Genomic DNA, 20,772 nt, shown 5'->3' with positions numbered 1-20,772 from the left:
ATTTATTTGACAGAGATCACAAGTAGGCAGAGAGGCAGGCAGAGAGAGAGAGGGAAGCAGACTCCCCACCGAGCAGGGAGCCCGATGTGGGGCTCGATCCCAGGACCCTGAGATCATGACCCGAGCCAAAGGCAGAGGCTTTAACCCACTGAGCCACCCAGGCGCCCCCAGAAGTGTCATTTTTCACTTATACTCAGGTATCCATGAATATACAAAAAGGAGGAAGCTGACTACCAAGTGAAATCCCCCCACCCCCACCAAATCCCAACTATATCTTGTTTGCACCACCAATTTTTATGCCTGGTGTCTCAGCCGGTTAAGCATCTGACTCTTGATTTCAGCTCAGGTCGTGATCTCGGGATCCTGAGATCGAGCTCCACGTTGCACTCCCTGCTCACCAGGGAGTCTCTGAGATTCTCTCCCTCTGCCCCTCCCCATCACACTCTCTCTCTCTCAAGTAAATAATCAAATATTTTTTAAAAATTGAAACATTTCCAAAAGATAAAATAATCAGTAGTATATTAAGATTCAATGACTGAATTAAATACAGTAAGATAGTGGCTGTCTTTGTGACCTGTTAAGAATTATATTCTAGGGGCGCCTGGGTGGCTCAGCAGGTTAAGCTGCTGCCTTCGGCTCAGGTCATGATCTCAGGGTCCTGGGATCGAGCCCCCCATCGGGCTCTCTGCTCAGCGGAGAACCTGCTTCCTCCTCTCTCTCTGCCTGCCTCTCTGCCTGCTTGTGATCTCTCTCTGTCAAATAAAAAAAAAAAAAAAAAAAAATCTTTAAGAATTATATTCTATACCTAACTGTTCATTTTCATTTTTCCTTCAGATCCCCATTCAAATATTCTTTCTCCTGTTGGTCTCCTCCCTGCCGATAACCATTTCCCTCCCCACCCTCATAATTAACACTTCCTCTGAATTTTGACTCCTCAGATTTCCCAGTAAATGTTTTGGAATTTTTTTTTTTTTTTTGCCTTGGCATGTACAAGAGTCTGTCAGACGGAAACAGTAAGCCAGCATTCTTGCATTTTGCCCGAGGACACAGAAGTATATGAGTAAGAGTATTTCTGAGGTGAAATTGTAAAACCCAAATGCACCCCTTTGTCACTTCTATGAGCTTGAAATCATGTGCCCTAGGTTGCCAGAGAATGAAGACTGTATGAGAGCTATGGAATTTGAACAACATACATACATTATTTTTTTTTTTTAAAGATTTTATTTATTTGACAGAGAGAGATCACAAGTAGATGGAGAGGCAGGCAGAGAGAGAGAGAGGAAAGCAGGCTTCTTGCCGAGCAGAGAGCCCGATGCGGGACTCGATCCCAGGACCCTGAGATCAAGACCTGAGCCGAAGGCAGTGGCTTAACCCACTGAGCCACCCAGGCGCCCCTGTACATTATTTTTAAAACACAGTTTGATATACAGAGTCTATCTTTTCAATTTCAGACTCCTGCTCCCGTCTTCATTTTGCACCAAAACAAATACTCTACCTGAAGTTATTTGTACATGAAATAAGTGTTTATATAACACATAAAAATTACACTTTGCAGTTTGTTAAATCAATTTGATTCCACCTGACAGCTGAAAAGGATCTTTATTTAATAAGACTGCAAGAACGTAAGTCTTGCACTTCTTTAGATTTGTTTAATTTATTTCAGTGCTGGTGCTGGACGAACTGGCTGTTACATTGTGATCGACATCATGCTGGACATGGCTGAAAGAGAGGGTGTTGTCGACATCTACAACTGTGTCAAAGCCTTAAGATCTCGTCGTATCAATATGGTCCAGACAGAGGCATGTTGCTTGTTATCTCTAATGACCTCTTTTTTGTTGTTGTTGGTTTCCAACATTTATCAAAAATGGTAAATGTTTTTCACATAGAATCAATATTACCTCATCAAGTCATATAGGAAAATATTGATATAATTATTAACGTTTCTATATAGAGAAAATTCTCTGTATTCTCTACCTTTGATGACAGAGGATTTTTATTAAAATAGTTTTTTTTTCTTTCTTAGGAACAGTACATTTTTATTCATGATGCCATTCTAGAAGCCTGTTTATGTGGAGAAACTGCCATACCTGTTTGCGAATTTAAAGCTGCATATTTTGATATGATTAGAATAGACTCTCAGACTAACTCTTCACATCTCAAAGATGAATTCCAGGTATTTACTTATTTCTAGAGTTTCTTATGAGGAACTTATTACAGTGTGTTCTGGGCATTATTAATTCCTCTAAGGAAGGTCTTTCAAGTCAAATTGATAATTTTTGACCCTATTTTAAGTATAATACCTATCTCTTTCATTTTACATATTATGGAGTCATTTTTGTTGTAATGAGCTCATATCTGCTGTATCTGAAATGAGTTCAGACTCAGGGAGGGGTATGGACAAAGGTATCATAAAGTCAAACTTGGTGATTTGTGTGTATTTATATGTAGTCATATGGATTTTAACCTGTGTCAGTCCAATGTGAAATCAAGCGTATTAATAGTAATAGCTGAAGTTGGTACTAAACATTGTCCCTGTATAACCCCAAATGTTTCCACGGCCCTTAAGACATCCCTGAAGATATGTGAATATGAAGTCATGAGTAGCTCTGGGCACCTCATATTTTGATCCTTTGTGCAGTGCTCTTTCTAGCATGTTACAGCCTGTCTTCAAATACGGCACGGCAAAACATTACTACAAATGATAGTTTCCAACTTTGACGTTGGGTCATCGTTATGGGCCACTCTAACTCTGTTTTCTTTGGTTAGACACTGCATTTTGCAGGTAGCAATGGTTTTCAGCTTCCCTTTTCCTTTTAGGAAACAGTGAACAATGTGTGTATTGTTTCTTTGTCACTTCTCAGGCTTCATTAGCTTTAACTACAAAGTCTATCAGCCTGTCATCATGGCAAATGCCGTTGCCTTGTACAGATCCTTCACTTTGTACTTGGCCTCCCAGATCCTAGATGGATCTGCCTTATGCTATTAAATGGGTCACTTGCTTTTAACCTACGTTCCCTTTTCTTTTTAGACCTTAAATTCAGTCACCCCTCGACTACAAGCTGAAGACTGCAGTATAGCGTGCCTGCCAAGGAATCATGACAAGAATCGTTTTATGGACATGCTGCCACCTGACAGATGTCTGCCTTTTTTAATTACAATTGATGGGGAGAGTAGTAACTACATCAATGCTGCTCTTATGGACGTAAGAGACTGCTGTCTTTGTTAGTATAAAGTGTCGTGAAAAGCTACGTAATGTGACGAACACTGGCTTGTTTTCTTTTCAAGAAAATTAAAAGGGCCTAGGAAGGAAAATTGGAAATTTTTATTGAAATACAAGTTTTTCTCGGAGAATGATTTTGAATTTTCCCTGCAGGGATTCTTAGGAACTATAAATTTTAGGCCCCATTGTGAATTTGGAGCTTGATCGTCAATTATGATATTCTGTACAGGAAATACCTTACAGGTCATATTTTTCATCTCAGTTATTTTCAGAAAAGAAAATCATGCTTGTGTATTTTGAATGTTAAGTGAGGAATGAATTTTTTAAAACCACATAATGCCTTATCTTATAGAAGTTGTGTTAATTTGGGAAATCTTTATGTCTGACCTTTAAAGTTCCAGTAATTTATGGCTAACTTGTTTTTATCAGCCAGTAATTAATAGAGATCCTTTATAAACAGCTAGGAGAAAGCATCAATTAACAGGTACCTACCTGTTAATACATCCATCATTAATGAAAGAACTGTCTTGCCCCGTTCCAGCCATCACAAAGTATAAAGGTAGAGTACTTCCTTAGGAGATTAGCTTCCCATAGACAGAACAACACGGAGAGAGAGTTTTAAGTCAGTCCTTGGCTACCTTGCTGGGTTACCTTGGAAAGAAGCAAAAGGCTCTCCTGGTTCAGAATCCTTTTAAACAGCTCATCATCTTCATTTATAAACTTTTCTAGGTTTTGCCTTTTCATTTGTGGAATCATAGCCAGGGGAAATTAGAAGTCAGGGTCCATTCCTGTGTGACTAGTAATGAAACTTTCTGCAATATTGCTCCTATTGCTTTTTCCAAAATTAGATTCTGATGCTAAAGACTTAGAAAGCCTACTTTCTACTTCTGATACCAGTCTTTTAGTCAGTTACTTTGCTCCTTTTATGCTGCAGAGCAGAATAGTCTAAAGACAAGCTCAAGTGAAAAGTTCCCTTTCTTGCCTGACCATTAATCATATCCACTAAAATCACACTGGATCCTCACTGTATCTTTTCTTCCCATTTTAATTGTCTGGAAAGACAAATATACTAAATACAGAGAAAACACACAAGACCTTTTTGTTTCTGAGTCTAGATTTGGAGTTTTAAAAGACTGTGTGGAAAAGGGAAGGAGAAAATACCATGAGGAAAGAGATTGATGAGGTGTATGTCTGAGGCATTTTTTGTCTTTGGCATCGATCGCTGTCAAATTTTTCTTCATTTCCAGGTTGTTTTCTAGTCAATATGAAGACTGAAACTTGTTCTCTACCTCTTTCTACTCTCTGCTTAATTCCTTATGATTTAACATAGATATATTTCATAATTGAGACCATCCACTAGATTCAATAGTATAGTTGGGGGCCTCAGAAAAGTTAGGTTTGGTTTGTCTTATAAGAACAAGGTTCACTGGTCAGCACTCCCCGCTCCCCTTATCCTCTAGCAACATCCTCAGTGTTATACACCCTTGTGCCATGATTGTGAAGAGTTCGGAAGTAAGGCTGAGGATTCTGTGATTTCAAAGCCTCTGATGTGCTCCTGTCCTTACAGAGGAAGGATTTAGGAAAACAGCTCTGTCCTCTCACATCATCTTATCCATCTCCCCTCCCCTGTGACTCAAAACCTGAGTAAAGAGCTCACCTTCCCATGGAACAGACACGTGATTAGAAGGAAATTTTACTTATTTCTTCTGAACCTTTTTGATGAGCCTTCATACCTTTCTTAGGAGACACTCACCTCAGATGCAGGTGTAACTCTGTGAGGCCTGAGGTCACTCAGAAGCAGCCATTTGAACTGTCAGCACTCAGATTTATCCCACGGTCTTCCATGGAGTTAAATGCCATGGTTAGCGGTATTTCCCAAATGGCGATAAGATCAATGTTCGGGAATCCGGTTCTACACTAACATTTAAGACACTTGAAAGATTTTAAGGAGTTGTGTGGTAAAAATGAGTTAGGGGATCACTGACAGTTTTTATCCACATGAAGGAAATCTATCTCAGGCAGCTATCTTCTTTTCGTTGTTGTTTTTTTTTATAAACTATTTAATACATAGAAATACAGATCATTCGTCTGCAGAATGACAGATTGCCCAGGTCAGATGAGCATACCCTCTACTTCTGGGTAGAGATAATGTGTCATGTCCCAGTCAAGGGGCACTTGGTAAAAAAGGAGCCATTCCTTTATTGGTGGAGGGAATACACTTCACCAAGAAGTGCATTTTAGTTTAAGAAAAATCTTAAGTGATTGAAACTGTGATTCTGACCATTAATATGCATTAGAAATGTCCAGGAAACTGGGATGGGCCTGCAAGATGAGCAGAATGTGCTGATAATATCCATATAATATAAAAGTACACAAGTTTGAGGCATATGTGGTTTTTCTTATTTGAAATGGAAGAGAATCCAGCAGTTTTATATATATATATATATATATATATATATATATATATATATATACACACACACACATATATGAAATATATAAGTATATAATACATATAAAATATATAATATATGAAATATATAAAAATATATAGATAAATATATATAATATATGTATATGTTGATAGATTTTGATGGGTGGATAGATAGATACATACAGATGGATGTACACATACACTGGGGAATTTTGTGCCTTCAGCCTCTCTGACTAGCTTTGAAAATCTGAAAGAGCCCATGGGCACCTCATGGAGGATCTTAACCTTGAGAAGTTCTTGAGTTTCTTCTTTTGTTTTTGTCCTAAGTTTATTTTTCTCAACAAAATAAAACTTAAAGTCTTGACTTGAACTGCTGCTGAGACTTTGAAGTCCTGCCATCGGATCGACACATTACTAGCTCCAGTACATTCCAGCAACCCACATCTGTTATTCCGTGGCTTATGGAGCATCTGCCTCTCTCTCCACGTGGAGCTGCTTCACCTCACCTGGCCCTACACAGAAATGTTTTGAATTGGCTTGTATGACTATCATTTGGTTTAAGTTCTCATGTTTTCCCACTTCCCTTGTTTCTTCACAGAGTTACAGGCAGCCAGCTGCTTTCATCGTCACACAATACCCCCTGCCAAACACTGTGAAGGACTTCTGGAGATTAGTGTATGATTATGGCTGTACCTCCATCGTGATGTTGAATGAAGTCGACTTATCCCAGGTCAGTGGCTATGAGTTGTTTTTGTGTACTCATGGACAACTTAATAAAGTAGTAATAAAAGTAAAGTCCACTTCATACTACCCTCAATAGAGAAAAATAATGCTCTTTTTTTTTCCTCCCAAACATTCATCATCTAGGGCTGCCCTCAGTACTGGCCAGAGGAAGGGATGTTAAGATATGGCCCTATCCAAGTGGAATGTATGTCTTGTTCAATGGATTGTGATGTGATAAACCGGATTTTTAGGATATGCAATCTAACAAGAGTAAGTCATTGATATTTTACCTGAGCTGATCAAGAGCAACTGATCATAACCATGCTGGGGCACAATTCCAATCAGACAACAGGAAGAGTGGAACTAAGGTGTTGCATAATCAGTTCCAAAGCTAGTAATCATCTTATATCTTAGTATTAGAAGAAAAATACATTCTAAAAATAGGAAAGCAGAAATGCAGGAAGCTGGGTGTCCTGGTCAGTTACTAAATTCAGATGCACTGACTCAACTGAGTTCAATGGTCTGAGCCTGGTCTCTGCGTATATGTAGACTTTGGTCAAGGTCAACTACATGTGATATTAGTATTGATACCCAGCCCAGAAAAGGCATATAATTGAAAAATAGAGATATAATAATAATGATGATGATGAATAAAAAGCTTTACCTCAGGAGGAAGGGATATGTCAGATCAGCCATTATAGATAGGTTCCATGTCACTGTTGCATATAAGGGAGAACCTCACACATGAGGAGAAAAGGTAAATCACAGCTATCTTTGATTCCCCTTCTACCTATAATTTCATCTCCCTACACATTTCAGTATCTGGCTCTGCCCAGATTTGTAGAACCAGCACTGATACCACTTTTCCCAGGAGCAAAGCAGCAGCTGTGTTTCTCAGAAATCTTTCTTTCCTTGAGTCTTCATATATTTTACACTAAATGACAAATTAAGTCTGGGGTCTCTCCTCCAAAAAAGCAAAAAAAAAAAAAAAAAATGCTAATAAAAACTGTTTAGATTGCGTAACCAAATAGCAAGCAGAATTTGAAAAGAAATCGTTAGTAACTTCCATGAGATTACTCTCTTTTTAAAGAGAATTACTCTGTTTTTAGTTCAGCAGCTTTACGTATGTGTATTATTTTAAGTGTGTAATTCAGATTGTCATGTTTCGGTGTTTTCATATCAAAATAGCTATATGTGTTTCTGGTTAATAAGTCTATATGTATAACTATAAGCAGAGGATGTAGTCATTGCCAATTCTGTCGCTCATTTCAGTGGGAAAAAAAGATAACTTCAAATCATGTCATAATATTCATGCATATCTTAGATGTTAACTTAAATGGAATCTCATTATGTCTGCACATCTGTTCCATTATGGTTCTAGTAATATTTTAGCTGAGAAACCATAGCTGCTAAACTAAGAAAGTAAGACTTGTCTTTTTATTGAGCTGTTTGTATGAAGAATATTTTAAGGATGGAAACTGAAATCTGTTTTTTTGTCAGCATATTTGTTTATTTATCTTCCTCTATGTTTGGTGTTCAGGTTCTTATTAGTGCTTGATTTTTTTTTTCTATTCCCAATCTTACTTAATATCTTGTACTTCATGAGATATTTAAAATGCACCAATGAGAAGTTGGGGTATTGTACCAGTAGGTCCTTGTGATGTGTGAGCCCTTGCCATATGGAAATTCAGATCTAATGCCTTATGATACAGTTTGCTCATGTATTGCAAATTCTTTCTTACATTTTCATATGGGGCTTAATGTTTTGCTTCATTCACTCAACAGTACTATTCTTTGGACACAGTATTTTGCTAGGTTCTAGCAATACAGAGTTTAGGGGAGAAAGAAAGAGATTTCCTCTTCCTGAAAGAATTTATATTTTACCAGGGAAGACAAGCACTGAACAACTCATTCTATAATCATTTATTTACAAATATAAGAAATTTTAGACAAAAGACAAAATCCAGAATGTTTGGGTTATCTGACATAGCTGAGTGACTAGAGAATTCATTGGGGTAGTGATCTTTCAGGCAAAATTTGAAAACCATAGGAGCTTTTGGGCGGTGGGAGAACCAACTATCTTGGTATTCACAGAACAGAGAGGTTTCCTTGGACACACAAATTTCAGTTCAAAGACCAGAAGAGCCCCAGGCAAGCCCAAGACAAATTGGTCACTGTATTTGAGATTAAGAGGCACAAACAAGAAGGAGATCTTCGAGGCCAAATGGAGAGTTTGTGCAAAGTTCCCAGGCAAGAAATGACTTGCTAAATGGGAAGGAAGCAGAGCCATATCATGTAGGAATTTTTAAGCCACTGCAGCAATTTGGATTTTATGTAAGATCATTTGGAAGCCATTAAAGCAGGGGAAGATCATATTTGCATTTCAAAATAATCATGATGCTGCAGTAAGAAAGATTTGGAAGGAGATCAAAGTTTATTCAAGGAGATCAACTAGGAAGCAATTATCATAACTGGTGATTGGGCCAATGCAATGATGTCAGCAGTGATAAAGAGTAGAAAGGATTTGAAAGTTATTTAAGAAGTGTGATTGATTATTGGATATGGGGTGCAAGGGAGAAGCTTATGTAAAGGTAATTCTCATGTTTCTTGGTTCTATAACTTAGAATGTTTCTGTACTAGCATGTACGTATTTTGGACTTACCATGTAGACTCAATCTGGTATAAATGGCATTTATGTCATGGTATAAACTTTTATGCACCTTTACTTTTTAGTAAAAATTCTAGTCCCAACTTATTTACAGAAAAATGCTTTTCCCTCTACAGCCACAAGAAGGTTATCTGATGGTACAGCAGTTTCAGTATCTAGGGTGGGCCTCTCACCGAGAAGTGCCAGGCTCCAAACGGTCATTTTTGAAACTGATACTGCAGGTGGAAAAATGGCAGGAGGAGTGCGAGGAAGGGGAGGGACGAACCATCATCCACTGCCTGTGAGTATGGTGCCTCAGCTTGGCAGTGCTAGGGCTTTGGTGCTCATTTCCTCACTAGACTTCATGTTTTCCACATTAAAGATCTTATGGATCTCCATCGATAGCATTTTAAATAATCTTCCTGTCTCGTGATTCTATAATTACCAATTTTCATTTTCATATTTTTTCAAAATTGATTATTATATAGTTGTCACATGATTTAAACTCTCTCAAACACTACTCAAAACCACTTTCCTAACATACACAGTGTACAAATATACCACAATTTCAGGGGATCAAAGTTGCAGCAGCTGGTGGCTCCAGAATGTTCCTAAGCATAAGCTACAGAGCTGACATCATCCTCATGTGTCCTTGCACTCTGCCCTCTACACATACATGCACACAAATGAAGCAAAATTAATATAAAATGGAAAAAAAATAAAGATCATGTTTTCCTTTCCTCAGTTTATAAGATTGTGTGACTTCTGGTGACCAAAAGCTGCCATTTTAAATGCCCTGGCTGGGACACCTGGGTAGCTCAGTCAGTTAAGCCACTGCCTTCAGCTCAGGTCATGATCCCAGGGTGCTGGCATCGAGTCCTGCATCGGGATCCTTGCTCAGCAGGGAGCCTGCTTCTCTCTCTGCTTCTGCCTGCTACTTTGCCTGCTTGTGCTCTCTCTCTCTGACTAAATAAATAAATAAAATCTTTTTAAAAAATTCTCTAAAAAAAAAATGCCCTGGCTTTCTTTGCTTCCAGAAATGGCGGTGGGCGAAGTGGTATGTTCTGTGCTATAGGCATTGTTGTTGAAATGGTGAAGCGGCAAAATGTGGTGGACGTGTTCCATGCAGTCAAGACCCTGAGGAACAGCAAGCCCAACATGGTGGAAGCCCCGGTGAGTCAGAGTCTCAGGCATGAAGGGAGCAGAGACATTAGACAATCCTAACCTACTCACTGGGTTGACTTCATACACCCAAGGGAATAAGATGTGTTAGTCTTTGTGGGGACTTTCCTGCCGAACTGATGAACTGCTCAGTATCTCTCTCTACCCACAGAATCCTAATCACATATCACAAATGTTCGTGATGAAAACTATTTTCATTTGATTTGGGAAATGTATAGAATTGTGGGTTTTTTCCTGTGATAGACCATAAATATCTGCTGTAATAAGCTTCACTAAATAGATCTATAATAAGAATAAATTCTACTCTCTAGTCTTTATTCTTATCTATTTTTAATTTCTTAAAGCATCTAGGTTAACTGGTAAAGCAGTCATCCAACGGATATATTCCTAAGTTATATCAGCACTTAGGCACCTAATGTCTGTCCTTAACTGGCAAATTAAATTTATTTTAGTCATTTCCTATAATTCTTCACTTCTGGTCAAATCATAAATTTTAAACTGTCATCATTGACAGTTTTCAGCTTTTACAAATAGAGTGAGTGGTTCAGATGGTGCCACCTGAATTTTCAGGGCTCATAAAATCAGACCACAGCTCACAAAATGAGAGCTGATCGGAATGGGTATGTGGGAGCTCATCTGGGTGGAGATGTGTGAACAGTAAGAAAGAAAAGTTAAACTCCTCGAGCACATTTTACTTCTAAAGAGAGATGTCTGTGGGTTACACATATGTACATGGTGGGATAAGGTCAGGAGCAGCTGTGTAGTTAATGTTCACACAAAAGTAAACCAGAAAAACCAAGGCAAAATTGTTGCTTGCCCTACATTATCAAGATGATCAGATAACTAGAATGAGCAATTCAATAAACCTTTAAAGTATTCTTACCACTTCCTGCTCATGGATTGTTCACACAAAAAGTGCATTGCTTCCTGAGACAAAATCTGAAGTTACATTTATACCGTTTCACTTTTACAAGTGGTAACAGGCGTTTTCCCCTTCTACAGACCCCCTCAAATCGTCCCTTCTTCAGCTTATCCCTTAGGTTTTATTGCTGTTGTCTGGACAAGGTGATGTTGGTTTTGACTGGAGTACTGGCAGTGGAGATAGAGAAAGGGGGGTGGATCTGAAGGATTTTTTATGTAGAACTCTCAAGTCTTCCTACAGAATGTAGTGTTTATGTCTTTTGATTCTTGGCTGTCTGAAGGTTTCTTAACGTAAACTCTGCCTCGGTGTCTAAGATCGTGTCTTCTTAAATTCTTCAGTGGGCTCACTTCTCCATCAGAATTCAAATTTTACCTCCAAATTTAACTCTGATTTCCTACAATAACTTCGGGGGGAAAAAAAAATCTCTGGTCTAATTCAGCCATTCTAGAACCTTCCAAAAAGTTTCTGTGTACGTTTACATTCATGTCCCATTAATCCTGACTGAACTCCTACCCTCTGATTTGTGTTTAATCAGTGTTAATGATGAGTTTAGTGTGCTGTTGAATTGAACTGACAAGTTTGGTAAGAAAATTTAGAGTGTAAACAAAATTGCTAATGACAGATTAAAGAGACATAACTGTTTTCAAGCACTTTTTGGCTCTTCAGATGTACTTGCCACAGTGGTAGGCTAATTTAAATCACACCTACTTGATAATTAAAGGTAGGATTGATAAAGATCTCTTGGGGAAGTTTTTTATTACCCTGGTTTATTGCTGGAGACACCTGGAAGTTCTCTTTAGAAATAATATGCATTTTAGACTGTTCTTTATTCCAGCCTGAATTTTACCCACTTGGACTGAGTTGAGAAGTTTTTAATGACGTATTATAAGTCATAACTTGTAATACAGTCTGATTTTCTCTAAATTCTTAATAATGGAGATGCATAGATAGAGGAAAGGAAGTTTTAGCTGAACTTGTCAACCAAGTTGTCTTAAATATATAAAGACAGCAGAAATAAATTTTCAGATATAAATAAGCTCAAAAAATCTTAAGAACCACTAACCATTTTTTAAAAATTTACTTAAATACTCTGACAAATGAAAAGCTGTATCAAAAATTAAGAACTTGAAATTGTGAATGGCAGCTTAAAATGACTTTTTCCTCCTAAGAAAAATTATCTGAAGTTTAGAGAACATTTGCACATGTTCACTATAGCATTTATTTCTATCAAAGAAAAAATAAAAACAATCTAATAGTCAAATCTGTATGTTAGACTTCTGTGTAGTGTGAAAAGAAATGTTAAATAACATAAGAAAAAGATAACATAACAGTGTTAAAGGAAAATAAAATATAAGCTTGTATTCTCAAATCTGGGAGGGTAATTATATTTGGTCTAAAATAATTATTTCAACCATGCCTTAAAAAGGACTAGAACAAAACTCGGGCAGTATTTTACCAATAATTGTTTCTAGTAATAGAATTATGAAACTCTTTTTCTGATAGCTTTTATTTTCCTATGCTGGGCAATTTTTCTGTAGCTATCAGGTTTTTACTATTATAACTGGATAAAAAAAATACTGGAGATTTTCAAAAAACTAATAGAAAATATGAGGCAAAGATAATACATCTTTTTAGATCGAGTTCCTTTTCCTTAAACAGAAACATTAGACTCAAACATAAAACATGGATGCCCAGAAATTAAGCTTCTGTATATAGGAAAACTAATAGGTAATTCTTGAATAATTTTAAGCGGTGGCTGGGTGTTCATTTGGTGGCGATGGTTCGCGTTAGTCTCCTTTCTCTTAACTTTTCTCAACTCTTACGTTTTCGCCTCTTCCAGGAGCAGTACCGTTTCTGCTATGATGTCGCTTTGGAGTACCTGGAATCTTCTTAGTTGGGTGAGACCTCAGAGTGCATCCACCCAGAATCCTGTTCGTCTGTTGAGCCAGCAGCCATTGTACCTGTTACAGTTGTGCAGAAAGATTTTAATGTGGGGGGTGGGAGGCTTTTACATTCGAGAAGTGAAAGTATTTTTCTTATGAAGTTGTGTATCTTAATAAAAAGGACTCAATTAGTTTCTATTACTGTATGAAAGCATCAACATTTCGTGCCACATGAATTATATTTAATAAGAACAGATTCCAATGAGAGCTTATCAGTGTTTGTACAGTGAATCCGCAGCTTTTTCTCGCCTGGTTCTCGCCTGGCAACACCACATGTTGCATGAATTAATACTTTCTATGTGGCATTTTTCTCCCTTTTTTTAGATAAAAGATGTTAAACCTTTAAGCAGAAGTATGAAAAGCTGTGCAAATTCATAGTAAAGTTCATTTTTTATATGTTTCCAGTGTAGCAGATCTCTATATAAATATATAAATATATATAAACTGGCTTATTTTCTTTTGATGTGCAATGATGGCTGGATCATTTAAAGTTCTTTTTAGGAAAAGAAAAAAAAACAAAAACATAAGCCAAAGACTCAAGTGTAAATATGTCTATATGGAGAAAGCACATTATATTTATTGGTTACTTACATTCCTTTTTGATGGCTAAAATACTACCACCACACGATCATTTTTTTTCTGAAGAAAGCTTTTTCTTTCACTAAAATCAATTGTAAACGATTTTTGTAGATTATTTTTTGTATGTTTTAGTGTAAGTAGAGGATAAACTTTTTATTCATAAATGAGGAAGCAATGTTCTTTATAGTGATTCTCTTGTGTACATGCTCGTGAATTAAATTTATGTAAAACACCTTGGCAATTGGGTCTTTTAATATAGGACCAAATTCAAACGTTTTGCTGAAAATGTGTAATTTTTCACAATTTCATTAGGTAAATCATGGTTTGGTGATCATACTTGAGAACTGCACACAGTCCAAGGCCTTGCTGATGACTTACGCAATGCTGAACACACCTTTAAGCGTCATTTAAATTTTAAAGGAATTGATTTTGTCAGCCTATGAGCAAGCACTGGTCAAGAAAACGAGATGGCAACATTCACGCTTTCAGAGTCAAGTTTCAGCAAACTGTAAACTGTCAGGATGATAGAGTGTTTCTTTGGATGTTTACATGCACAAGCTCTGGGTTCTAGCCATGGGAAGTGTGAACAGATCGATGCCAGATTCCTGTTTGTGCATTGTCATGGGATTGGCAAGGGATCTTTCTAAATGTGGTCTTGTTCAGATGCTCCCTGTAGCTGTAACTTCACATCATCAGCTTGCAGTTTGTTACTGACTAAAGCATTCCAGTCCTCTCCTCCTAGATTGCCAGTACATGACATGGTGCTTATAAAGATTTAACTGAAGGAAGCGTGAAATAAAGTTTTTATAATTACAAAAATTATTTGCACCTATTTTCTCTTAATTTTCATGCCTTCATTCCCAAATAAATAGCCTCTTCTCCTTGATAGTAGTATACCCCAAAAATTCTATTAAAAGTAAAATGAATCTCCAAGTGCTAGTATCTTTTTTTTTTTAATTGAATATCAGCGAGTCCAGGTGAATGGAGGGGGGGAAGAGGCCAGAGGATTGACGTAATTTTTTTTAATTGCTATATATGTACATCGCTATCTTTTTATGTAATATACATTTTCATACTTCTTATAGCAAACGAAAAATAAGTAGCATTCCTGTTTTATGGATGTTGCAATTGAAGCTAATGAGAAAGTAAATGATTTGTCAACAGATTCATATCTGAGTCTGAATTAGCAGTTCATTCTCTTCCACTAAACACACTGCTTCCCCAATGGCATGACAAAGAAAATTTGGCACTTCATTCTTATTGTTCCTCATTAATTGATTTTCTCATAAAGTCTCATTATGGGTATCTTCAAACTTCTATTTGCTGTGTACATTATTAGAACATTTGTGACTTTCATTAGTAAGAATTTAGACAAAGAAACTTTATCTTTTCCTGGAAAGACTAATTTACATTTAAACATGGATGCATTTAACAAAAAATCCACAAGCTCCTCCCAGACTTCTTTACCCAATAACTTTTAGGATGTTAATCCTACAGAGGATTCTGCTTTGCTGCGTGACCCTGATTTCATTTCCTCTCACCTGATTGTGTCCACACTTCACCGAAATCACCGTAAATACTGTTTGCAAAGCTCTAGGGTACGTGTGGCCTCCAAAATTTAAGCAAAGAACAAAAACAGTCCACTTTCTCTCTGAGAAGAAACAATTCTGTTTGCTTCCTTGGGGGCACCACAGAAGCCATTCCGTCAGGAGACAATGTGGGGAGGTATAAATCTGTTTTCCTCAAAACTCCTATTCAGAAAGTCCTACTTAGTACCCTGTGGCACTCCCTGAGCAGTCTTGTGCTTGATGGCCATGTCCCACTCAGCCGTGTCCCTCTGGGCAGGCGATGTCCTGGCACAACTTTTTAAAGTTGTCATGCTTTTCACAGTGAAAGGCCTCTTATCTCCCTATCAGTTATCCCTTGAATGGCAGTTATGAAGTTAAATTTTATACATCCTCTTCTTAGATACTATCACTAAGGAAATGCTGGAAGAGACACAGAAACACTTGGGAATTTATAAGTTTTAACAAAATCTTCTTGAAAATAACATGAGGCTTCTGATTTGAGCTGTGTAGACTTTTTCTAATATTTGGTCTTTGGAGAAAAGTTTTCATGTGAATGTGTTGCTGTATCACAACTAAATGATCTCATTTTGAGAGAAAGAAAGATCTTTTTGCCTGGACAAAGAGGGAGAAGAAACATATTTATCCCCAAAGTGATGTGCCGATGTGCTCGTTCAATCCTCCCCTTATTGAGATTCTCCTGGGTTCCAGGTACTCGTGTAATAAGCTTGGAAGGCAGACTTCAACAGCTGCTCCCTCTCAAATCCACTCTGTTGCTAGAAAATGGTGGGAAGAGGCTCCTGGCATCTAAAAAACATAGTAGACAACAAGAAATATTAGGATGCAGGAGAGAAGTCACTGTAGCTCAACTAGAAATATGAGATAATCTTTTAGCTTTGGAAGAATGCCTTTGAGATTTGCCTAACTTACATAGGAGAGTGACAATTCTACATTTTTAATTTAATTTCTGTGCACTTCAGCAAGCAGTCCTTTTTCATAACAAAATAGCTAAAAGTCAATATTCTGCCCCCTACCCCAGTGCAATATGTAGAATACTTACAAAATATTTCCACAGGCAGAAACTCCACAGCCTACTAGACGCATTTCAGTGTTTTAGTAAACACCCCCCTACAACATGCTATTCTACTCAATACTTTACTATGTGAAGACAGAAGATAGCCGGCTGTGCCTCCTATAATAATTTCTACTTACATGTTATTTCATAAAGTTTCCCCACAGCTTAGGGAATGGGAATGCTCAGAACGGGAGCAATATTATCTGAATTTGTTCATAACTCTGGTTATTCAAGTGGTCTGCAGAGTATTAGAATATTATCTCTCTGAAACTAAAAGGAAAAGCTCTGTCTTGGGATCTACTTTAAGTAAGCTATAAGTGGCTTCTGGAATATAAATTGTCCAAAAATCAATGATGGTAGATCTATAACACTTCTGAACTTCAGCTTCCTCCAAAGTGAATTGAAATGCTAACCTGAAAGAAAACAAACACCAGAGAGATACTGTTGTTACCAAATCCTGTTAAGAAACCAGTAGAAGGGGTTTCTAAACCATTGAAGCAAACATGAAGTCGCTACTGGGGATCAGAAAGTCCCTTTTTTTTAATGTCAAAGTCTGCTCTGGGAGGGAGATTTTGTGACAGATACCATCTCTCATGAGGCACGAGGCATTTGAGAAAAGCTACAATACCTGAAATCTAACACAGAATATTGTGTGCTGATTCTGATGTGTAATTGTCTTATGAGTCTTACAGTCTTATTAGTCTTATAAGCGTTAGTCTTGATGCCCTTAGGAGATACATAGCATGGAAGCCAAAAAACATTTTTTTTAATGTTTCAGTACTTAAATGCAATCTAAGTAGAAACAGAATATAAAGAACAAGAATATTTAAATTGAGTCACCAAAGAGTTCTTTTCTTAAATAGATGTTAGATGTGCAGACAAGCAAAGGCCAGACATTCCCACTATTTGTCTGATCTCAGAAAAAAATCAAAACGGAAGAGCAGACAAAAATAAGACCAGTATGATATCCACTTGTTATTTGTTGAGAAATAGAAGAGGCAAACTCAAATGCCAACAGGGCCAATAGACGCTTTGAGTGGGGAAAACAGGACAGGGATTTCAGAATGGTCTTGTATTCTTATATTATTATAACAGACATAGTTAGCTTGTGTGTTTTCTAATAGAAATCGTTCTCATTTCTACAAAAATAGATCTCCCATTTTTATCAAAACAACATCCCGTGGCACATGGCTGGCTCAGTGGCTGGAGTATACAACTCTTGATCTTGGGGTTGTAAGTTTGAGCCCCACATTGGGTGTAGAGATTACTCACAAAATATTTTTTAAAATATTTCCCCGGGGTGCCTGGATGGCTCAGTGGGTTAAGCCTCTGCCTTCGGCTCAGGTCATGATCTCAGCGTCCTGGGATTGAGCCCCACATCGGGCTCTCTGCTCAGTGGGGAGCCTGCTTCCTTCTCTCTCTGCCTGCCTCTCTGCCTACTTGTGATCTATCTGTCAAATAAATAAATAAAATCTTTAAAAAAAAATATTTCCCCAAGTTTTCCTATTCCCAATTTTGATTGAAAAATGGATACTAGAGCTACTAGAGCTACTCTGCCATCTTCAGTTCTTACTATTAAAAAAACAAAATAATAAGATTAATGATAAGTGACAACTGCTGTTTGGTATGGGAACCAGAGGAAACAATGTGGTGAGGCCAACCCCAACTTGGACTCAAAAACAGGTGTGATGCCTAAAGAAAATGGCACTTACCTCCCAGCAGTGTTTGCTGCATGAGAATATGGACCCAACAGTGTCTCATCTCTCAAGAATGCAGAACACTGCATTTTTACATAGACTGTTAAAGACCGTTGAATGTTAACAACCAATTAAATTCAAAAGCAAACAAACAAAAACCTCCAGCCCAACCCTGTGCAAAAACAAAAACAAAAACAAAAACAAAAAACCCTGTCAGAAAGCTATATCTGATGTGGTCTGTAAGAAACACAGACTCCCAGTTTTGACTTCCATTGTAGAATACCTGTTGTTTTACCATTCAACCTTCTAAAAGTATTCTTAAAGAAATACAAGCTTTAATTCTCTTAAAACAGCTATCATGACTATTTTTTCATATTTATTCTTATCCAATTTACCTTCTCTTCTTACATACTTTTCTGTTTTAAAAATATGTGTAGAGGGGCGCCCTGGGTGGCTCAGTGGGTTAAAGCCTCTGCCTTCGGCTCAGGTCATGATCCCAGGGTCCTGGGATCGAGCCCCGCATCGGGCTCTCTGCTCAGCAGGGAGCCTGCTTCCCCCCCTTCTCTCTGCCTGTCTCTCTGCCTACTTGTGATCTCTGTCTGTTAAATAAACAAATAAAATCTTAAAAATAAATAAATAAAAATAAAAATATGTATAGATAAGTCTTGACTCCTAAGATGAAAAGAAACAAAAAACCAAAAAACAAACAAAACAAGGTCAATATCTCTTTCTGCTCCCTCCTACCTGGACTAAATGCAAAAGAGTGTATTTCAGAAGGTAAATCACACATTTCACACCTAATAAGCAGCCCCAAAATGATGACTAGAAAATAATTCTTATAGTACTGAGAACGTCAAAAGAAAGTGCTTATTCTGTGAGCCATGGGATGGCCTGACCCGTTTTAGTCACAAGTGCAGACAAGCATCTGTGCAAACACCACACTTCCAGATTGTAATGGTACAGGCTGATTTCCATGGCAGGTGCAAAACAGTATGGGCTCTTGCCAGCCCACTGTAGGAACTTGAACTCCAGTTCCATAAATCAAGTTACCTGAAGCACAGTCAGCAGACCGAATTTGATTTCTTTACACCCTCCGTTTAGTTCTTAGCATGATAAAGTGAGTAAGTGTTCTTAACTTTCCAATGTCAACTTCTGTATTCTCTGAGCTCAAATGTGGTCACTGAGGGAAAAAATATTCCCTCACATTGGAAATCATGATTGATTTCTTCATGAAATGAAAGACAGTAGAGGGATATTTAAGATTATCAAATCCAATGCTCTTATTGTTAAGTTTAAGAAATTAGGGGCACCTGGGTGGCTCAGTGGGTTAAGCCGCTGCCTTCGGCTCAGGTCAGGATCTCAGGGTCCTGGGATTGAGTCCTGTGTCGGGCTCTCTGCTCAGCGGGGAGCCTGCTTTCTTCTCGCTCTGCCTGATTCTCTGCTTACTTGTAATCTCTGTCTGCCAAATAAATAAAAATAAAACCTTAAAAAAAAAGGAATTAAAGCCAAGAGTCATCATGTGTCTAACATAAAAAGTTTTGATAGTAAATATTGTGAAATTTCCAGGCCATTGGCTTCTGTTAACATCATTGCTAGACCTACTTTTAAAGAATGTTTAAAGCAAGTTCTTCAAACAATCAAAAAGGATGGAAGGAACTTTCAAGCATCAGAAAGGAAGAAAGAACCATGGAAAGAACAGAATTATGGGTACATGCAATAGAAAATCATTTTCCTCATATAACTTTTATAAATCATATTTGATGATTGAAACAAAATTTATAACATCATATGATATTTAAGAAAATTCTACTTCAAAATGGGGAAGAAAAGGGGAACTAAATAGAAATAAGGTTTCCATGCTTTACTCAAAGTGATAAAATAATGATACCACTAAATTATAACAATTCCCATCTGTTTATTAAACTGCCTAGAGAAACCACTGAGAATATTATGTCAAGATATATGCTCAAAAATACTATAAATAGGGGCGCCTGGGTGGCTCAGTGGGTTGAGCCGCTGCCTTTGGCTCAGGTCGTGATCTCAGGGTCCTGGGATCGGGCCCCGCGTCGGGCTCTCTGCTCGGCGAGGAGCCTGCTTCCCTCTCTCTCTCTGCCTGCCTCTCCGTCTGCTTGTGATCTCTCTCTGTCAAATAAATAAATAAAATCTTAAAAAAAAAAAATACTATAAATGAATCAAAATGGAATCTTAAAACATGCTAACATAACACAGAAAATTAAGAGAAATGGGAGTGAGAACTAGATAAAATAAACAGGAAACAAATAATTGAATGACTTAAATGCTAATGTGTTAATAATTATCTTAAATGGTCTAAGTATGCCAATATAAAAGTAGATTGTCATATTGGATTAAGAAAAAGGAAGTTAACTACATACAAGAAACTCACTATATATTCAATGAAATAGGTGGGCTAATAGTAACAGAATTTAAAAAGATATGCTATGCAAGCTTTCAATTTTGAAATTAATTAACTACTATTGATATCTGATAGACTTCTGACCAAGTAAAATCACTACATAAAGAGATGTTACATAATGATAAAAAGATCAATCCACAAAGAAGACATAATGATGTTAAATGCATACACACCAAGCCACAGAGCCTCAAAATGCATGAAACAAAGAGAAATGGACAAATCCATAATTATATATAGAAACTTCATACCCCACACTCCCTCTTACCAGCAACTTATAGAACTAGTATATAGAAAATCACCAAAGACACAAGATCAGAACAATACAATCAACTGACAGGGTCTAATTGAAAA

At 37.4% G+C, this 20,772-nt stretch overlaps 1 protein-coding gene across 3 annotated transcripts in view; it reads left to right on the top strand.

Moving 5' to 3' along the window:
* PTPRK (protein tyrosine phosphatase receptor type K) overlaps positions 1 to 14,469 on the top strand; it is a 569,167-nt gene extending 554,698 nt beyond the window's left edge. For all 3 annotated transcript variants that reach the window (XM_047732848.1, XM_047732846.1, XM_047732844.1), the window contains 8 exons: positions 1,664 to 1,799; positions 2,024 to 2,173; positions 3,029 to 3,202; positions 6,253 to 6,384; positions 6,522 to 6,647; positions 9,162 to 9,325; positions 10,062 to 10,197; positions 12,969 to 14,469. In XM_047732848.1, the coding sequence (XP_047588804.1) occupies positions 1,664 to 1,799; positions 2,024 to 2,173; positions 3,029 to 3,202; positions 6,253 to 6,384; positions 6,522 to 6,647; positions 9,162 to 9,325; positions 10,062 to 10,197; positions 12,969 to 13,022 (1,072 nt within the window). In that variant the 3' untranslated portion in view covers positions 13,023 to 14,469. The remainder of the gene's footprint in view (positions 1 to 1,663; positions 1,800 to 2,023; positions 2,174 to 3,028; positions 3,203 to 6,252; positions 6,385 to 6,521; positions 6,648 to 9,161; positions 9,326 to 10,061; positions 10,198 to 12,968) is intronic.
* Positions 14,470 to 20,772: the final 6,303 nt, after the last annotated feature.

The sequence above is a fragment of the Lutra lutra genome, chromosome 6, assembly GCF_902655055.1.
Source record: "Lutra lutra chromosome 6, mLutLut1.2, whole genome shotgun sequence".
In the NCBI taxonomy this organism is placed as follows: domain Eukaryota; kingdom Metazoa; phylum Chordata; class Mammalia; order Carnivora; family Mustelidae; genus Lutra; species Lutra lutra.
Note: the sequence above shows the minus strand (reverse complement) of the source record. Positions and strands in the feature narration are given on the sequence as shown.